The 6,577-nt window shown below is 36.6% G+C and overlaps 1 protein-coding gene across 1 annotated transcript; it reads left to right on the forward strand.

Annotated features, from left to right (window-relative positions):
• Positions 1-3,656: 3,656 nt before the first annotated feature.
• LOC106763457 (extensin-like) lies at positions 3,657-5,341 on the forward strand. The gene is made up of 4 exons (XM_014647647.1): positions 3,657-4,111; positions 4,193-4,245; positions 4,582-4,688; positions 5,225-5,341. Exons 1-4 carry the CDS (start codon positions 3,657-3,659, stop codon positions 5,339-5,341), a joined length of 732 nt encoding a protein of 243 aa, XP_014503133.1.
• The last annotated feature ends 1,236 nt before the right edge of the window (positions 5,342-6,577 follow it).

A 6,577-nucleotide genomic window follows, 5' to 3' on the forward strand; every position in this document is an offset into this window, starting at 1 on the left:
GTGGCCACTTTCATTTACTGTTACAAACTGAATTTGATTACCTCCATGTAAATTTACATGTGGGCTACAAGAAGATTCTACTAAGGATTTTAATGTATCTACAAGTAACAAAATATTGATGATCACTACAAAATTATGGTTGTCAAATGAAGTTGCAATTAAAATGTATAATGACCATGTTCAACGAAAATTAAAGTGTATACAATTAAGACAGTGATATTGGATTGTAGGGTTAAACCTTGGACCATAAAAATAAAAGAAAAAGTAAAAAATTTAACCTGTAATAATCTAATTACGAAATTTGGACATCCAAATAATCACGAAGGGGCTAACCTTATTTTTTCTCAACAGAAACTGCACAATAGATTTGACAAGGATATCTCTAGTATTGGTAGCTTGTTAGGTTGTTAAGGCCTTCTAGACTTTGTAACCATGACTTTGTTGGTCATTTACAACTTCATATAAGCTTCCCCTGTGATCCAAAGCTACAAACTAAAATTGTGTGATCAATGATATTTTTTAGTTACCATTTTCTTGTCCTTCTTCATTTTCACTTTCTCCAAGAACCTGCACATGAATTTGGACTTCAATTGTGAAAGTCAACTTTAAAGTCAAAGTTCAGCATATGAAAGCTTGAAATTGTTCTGCAGATTATGCACTTGCTGTCATTTGTGATTGCTCTTCCTTTAATCAACATTTAACCACTGGGTTTATTTGTTTTTGATCAGTCCTCAAATAACTCCATTTAATTGTCCTTGGTTTACCTAAAACTAAAAATATGACAACCTAACTAAAGTACTAAGTAGAATAGGCTAAAAGTGATAAGATTGAAAATTTTATTAAAGTACTTATTGAAATTGTAAAATAACTATGTAGACAACTTTTAAAACATAAAAGAAAGATAAAAATGAAGTTACAATTTGAAAATAAAAAGAAAATCAAAATTGGAGTACTTGAAACCTTGAATTACACTAGAATTGGTGAGGTAGATAAGGATGAAGATGTCAATTCTGTTTTAGAGACCTAAAACTATCTACANCAATTATAATGGACAAGAAATGACAAAGAATGGAGTGAAGTTTTGATTCCGAAGACAACTTCTAAAAATCACCACTCAAACCTCAAAATTTGCTATGAAGAAACTGAGTAGAAGTATGTCGTGTTTCCAAGATGGAGTCTGTTGTGTTGAAGACTTGGTTTTGTCTAGAATTGCTTGGAAGGTCTACCAAGAGCTTTAAATTGATCCATTGCTTTCAATTCAAATACTCCTCTGCTGTATCAGATTTTGTTGCTCTCTTGGTTGCTTTCGCTCTTCAATCCCTATTCAAAGAAGTTCCCAGCTTCTGGAAAAACTTGTATTCAGCCCTTGTGATGCAATCAAATATAGGCTTGATGATTTTCTCGTCAAATCAGTAGCACTTCAGTTTAGATAGATCCATTTGCATCTCCTTGAAGATCACCATATCATTTCTAGACCTGCACTGTTTATCACAGAAAAACTAATGCTCTAGTTGCGCAAATCAATTTATTCAATTGGTCTAGAATTGATGATTGAATCACTTTGAATTTAAGGACCAAACTGGTCAAAACAAAAATGGATGACAAACTAGGTTATTATCCAGAAGGCAACATCAAACTGCACTTAAATTTAGAAAGTTGAATTGGTTTAAACAAGGTCTCCAACTTGAATGCACAAATTTGACTTCGCAAAACCATTGAAATCATCCAAAACAGTCACCAAACAGATTAGAAATATGCATCAGTTTCTACACCAAAATTTGACTTGAATTGGACAATTTAAGAGGCCAAAAAGCTTAAAAGCAGTAAAATAGGTTTAGAACAGAAGTAGGCACTCAAATGGATCCTAAGAAAGGTGCTAGAATAGATTAAGAAAGCAAAGAAATCAAAATCACAGATTAAACCAATTCTAGACCCAAACGTTTTGATATTTTGCAAAGGTGTTTGATAAAATGCCCCAATGAATTTCAGATTTTGAGTTCTTGAATTTCTGGGCTTCTAATCTGGGTTGCAAGGTTCTATATGCTTTTTACCACTGTATTATACTTCTTTTGATCATTTAATATCATTTTTAAACATTGAACCAGCTTTTACCAATCCAGAATTGAATTATGAAAGTTAAAGACCAAATAGTGGCTGAAATTGGAATTCTGCACCAGAAAAATGGACTAATTTTGGTGGTTTGATACCCAAAACTGTATGGAACTGTCTCAAACTCCCAAATAACAGTTCAAGCAACTTTAATTCATGATTTTGAGTGTGTTTAAACTTTAAAATGACTTAAAATCTATTGACAACTCAAAATCATCATTCCACATCCATTTTTACCCAAAAATTGATGGTTTCAAATGCAAACTGCATATAGGCCAAGTATTGACCAAATGAACAGTTCCAACAATTTTAAACCATCAATATAAGCTTGCTCAAGCTGTAAAACAGCAAAGAAATAGAAGATTTCGAAATTCACCGCTGTTGTACCAAATTATGCAACAAAATGCACCAATAAACCAGCTAAAACCAGTTTTCCAAGGATTCAAAGGTTGGACAACAAAGAAAAATGACTTAATGAAGTGTAATTAAACAGAACTAAGCTATAATTTAAGTGCTTAGTATGAATAAACTCAAATTGGACCAAATCAAAGATGCTAGCACGGTGAAAGTTGGAATTTAAAACTGAAACAATGAATTGCTAAGGATTTTGAGCAACCAAGCTATGCATATTGCATTTCATTGCTTGTTCTGGTTTGCTACACCTTAAGACACATTCAACAACATTAAACAATGTTGTACCAAGCTTCAGAATCAAAGGAAAACCACTGAAACACAGATTTACGAAATTAAACCAGATTTGACATTCTTGAGCAGATTTGAAACCAAAATTAGTTTCTAGTGCTTTTGCTTCTATCACCAAGTCTAGAACATGTTCTCACTTCCTTATTTGGTTGATTTAAAGCTTTTCCAGCACTCCAAGCTCAAATAATATGAAACAAATTCAGTAGAACAGAAAACCACCGAGAAACAGTTAGTGCATTTTCATGCATATTTCGCTATAGTATGTTTTTTTGAATGTTGTTGTGTTTGTGCATATACAATGTTTGAGCAAGTTTATTTTGCCATTTTAAAGTTGTGTACACTATTGAAATTGTCATTTTTATGCCTATATGCAGAATGACCTCTTAAGCCATCAAAATTGGCTTTAAGATGCAAGTCAACCATTGAATTCACATTGTAATATGTTTTCAACTTATGCTTGTGTTTAAAAATCTTTAAAATGATGATACAAAGTTGTTTGATGCATTAAATGAGGTGTTGAATCACTTCCAATGAATTAGAAGCACCAATAGAAGGTGATGATGATGATGATGATGAAGAAGAAGAAGAAGAAGAAGAAGATGATGATGATGATGATGATGATGAAGATGATGATGATGAAGAAGAAGAAGAAGATGAAGATCATGATGACGATGATTGAATGTTGGACATCTATTGTAGCAAATTGAACTATCATTTCAATAGAGTTATGTAAAATACCATCTAAAACGTTGTATGCAATTATTTTACATTCACTTTAATTTGTAGTGATCCTTCCTTATTCTTTTGTATTGTTTCACTTTATTTGTAACCATTTCAATGCAGCAATGACGGGAGAAGGTTCAGATCGTCCTGATAAAGGAAAGGGGGTAGCAAGGACTAAAAAGAGGCAACGACAGGCCCCAAAGTATGTACTTAGGGTGCCTACTACACTACCTACCCCTATAGTACACTCACCTCCTTCCTCTACAGTACACCCTTCTCCTACCTCTGTAGTTCACCCGCCTCCTACCCCTACAGTACACCTGCCTCCTACCCCTACAGTACACCCGTCTCCTTCCTCTACAGTACACCCTCCTCCTACCCCTACAGCAGACCCTCTTCCTCCCCCTGTGATTATTACCCCCACTCCTCCCCCCGACCCTACTTTTATACCTTCCTCATCTTCTAGACCACCTTCTGAGACTGCCACAGCATCTACTGATCTACATTCAGCTGGTGATGATGATGGCGTTGATCCGCCCCCCTATGATCGACCGTGGATTGAGCCATATGGCAAAGGGTAAGACTTTAATCCTTTTTTAACTTATTTTTTTGATTAAAGATTGTCTTATTTGAAATGACTTTTACTTTTTGTATGTAGGTTTCTTCCATCCAGGGTTGCTTCCCAGGCCATCACGCATCGATTAAGCAACAGTATATGAGTCTATGGCCTACTTGGGGAGCAATACCTAAAGACGACAGAAAGTCATTCTAGGAGCGTTTTAAGGTAAACAACTTTAAAGTAATTGTCATTCATATTATATAATTGAGTCATTAATCAATGTTTGTTTTGTTTATCAATGAATGTACAGATGAAGGTGTGTAGTGGAAACCTGAACATGAAACACAAGTACATAGAAATTTCCACATGAAAGAATCTCATCAGCTCTCAAACATGTTTAGGGATGCCCGACTTGCAGGGGAGCGCCCGCCCTTACTGGTTGGGCGAGATCATTTGGAACTCCTTGCTTGCTCATTGGCATTCAGCAGAGTTTCGCAACAAGTCTGCTACAGCCCAGAGAAACAGAGCGTCTGAAAAGGGTGGCACCCTACATACTGGTGGGTCGATCACGATCCATGAACATGTCATCCGTATGGTAAACTTTCTTTACTTTTTTGTTTCTTTCATATATAACTTATTTATTTTATATTTCATATACACTTCTAACTCTAAATTAAGTTACAGGCACAAGCTCTGGGATGAGCGGTCCATGTTGATGAGGTCTTTGCACAGAGCCATGTTCGGAAGGGCACTAATGAATTTGTTGATGAAAGATCTCGGAAGACTCATGTAAGCAAATAAGACTGCTACTATTAGTAATCTTTCATTATGTTATTGTATCATTCCCTAACATTGCTTTTAATGTTTGAACAGGAAGAATTTTCTACGAGACTTTCACAGGTTAGATCTTAACATAGGTCAGCTCCTACATCGGATGATACGAGTAATACAAAAGACGACATCCGTAGGACACAGTGTTGGGTCGACATCGTTGGTGGGAAGAAGAAGGGATGAGTGTATGGTGCAGGACAACTTGCTGCAAACTATACAACATCGAGAGGAGGTACTCTAAAGCACCAACCTTCTTCTTCCACTACTACTGCTGACGAGGCCGTTGTCCGCCTCACGCAGGCACTGGAGCGACGTGACCAGGAGATCACTGATTTGAGAGCAGATTTTACAAACTTTAAGGCCCTTGTCATGAGTGTCTTGCCTCAAAGGGCACAGGATCAACTTCATCCTTCATAAGTCCAACCTTCATCAATCTAGCCCTCATTAGTCCAACCCTCATCAGTCCAGCCCACAACAGTCCAGCCCACACCAGTCCAGCCCACACCAGTCCAGCCTACACCAGTTGAGTCATCTGTGGAGGAGCAAGATGATGAAGATCAATATGAAGACTATGTAAAAGTTTAGTTTGATTTTGTTATTCATCATAGTTGTTAGAACATAGTACTGATTTAGGATCACTAGTACATTTGGATGTTATTAGTACATTATGATTTGGTACATTATCTTTGCTTAGAAATGGATGATTTTGCTACATTATGCTTTTTCATGAATGAATGGATGATTTTAGGATGCATAATATGCAGGTCTGTTTGTGGTTTGAAACTTTTATGCAAGTCTGTTTGTGTTGTGAACATTTTATGTAGGTATGTGTGGTTGGATAAGAAAGACAAATATCACCCATATTTTAGTGGATGAAACTGAAGGCTTTACCGTGGGATTTTACAGTGGATGAAACCGAAGGCTTTACAGTGGATGAAACCGAAGGCTTCAGGTAATTACCGAAGGGCAAAAGTTCTTTTTCCAGAACTTTGATCGATAAAGTAGGGATTCTTTTTAGGGCTTAAGAGGGCACCTTAGTATGTGTCTCGGACGAGCTATATGTGTTTCACTGTCTTATAACTGCTCGGTTGATTCTAGGATTTATTGGAGAACGTTCCCTGGTGGACAAGGATGATAGTTCAGTGAGAACTTTTATTGTCGCTCGATTTTGGACCAGGGGTTCTCGGAGAGCGTTCCTTGGGTTTTGTGGACGAAAGTGATAGTTCACGAAGAACATTCCTCACCGCTTGGTTTAGGACCAGGGGTTCTCGAAGAGCGTTCCCTGGGTTTTATGGACGAGAGTGAGAGTCCACAGAGAATGTTCCTCACCGCTCAGTTTAAGACCAGGGGTTCTCGGGGAGCGTTCCCAGGGTTTTGTAATATCGCCACACAACCTGTGATTGAACGGAAATTGTTTGGTTTTATTCATACAAAAAATGTAAGCACATAAGTCTTATCAAAAGAATTAAATCGAAACAAAACATGACATCAAAATTCAACTAAAGTAAACTTGAGATTAGTTGCATTCCAAGAATTAGGAAAGACTTTTTGTCATAATATTTTCTAGATATATCCCAGAACCGAGTGATCAGGGCTATGACTGAGGTTGCAACTTCGCCTATGTTTTTGTTCCTCTTTCTTATATGGTCGCTT

The sequence above is a fragment of the Vigna radiata genome, chromosome 6, assembly GCF_000741045.1.
Source record: "Vigna radiata var. radiata cultivar VC1973A chromosome 6, Vradiata_ver6, whole genome shotgun sequence".
Classification (NCBI taxonomy): Eukaryota; Viridiplantae; Streptophyta; class Magnoliopsida; order Fabales; family Fabaceae; genus Vigna; species Vigna radiata.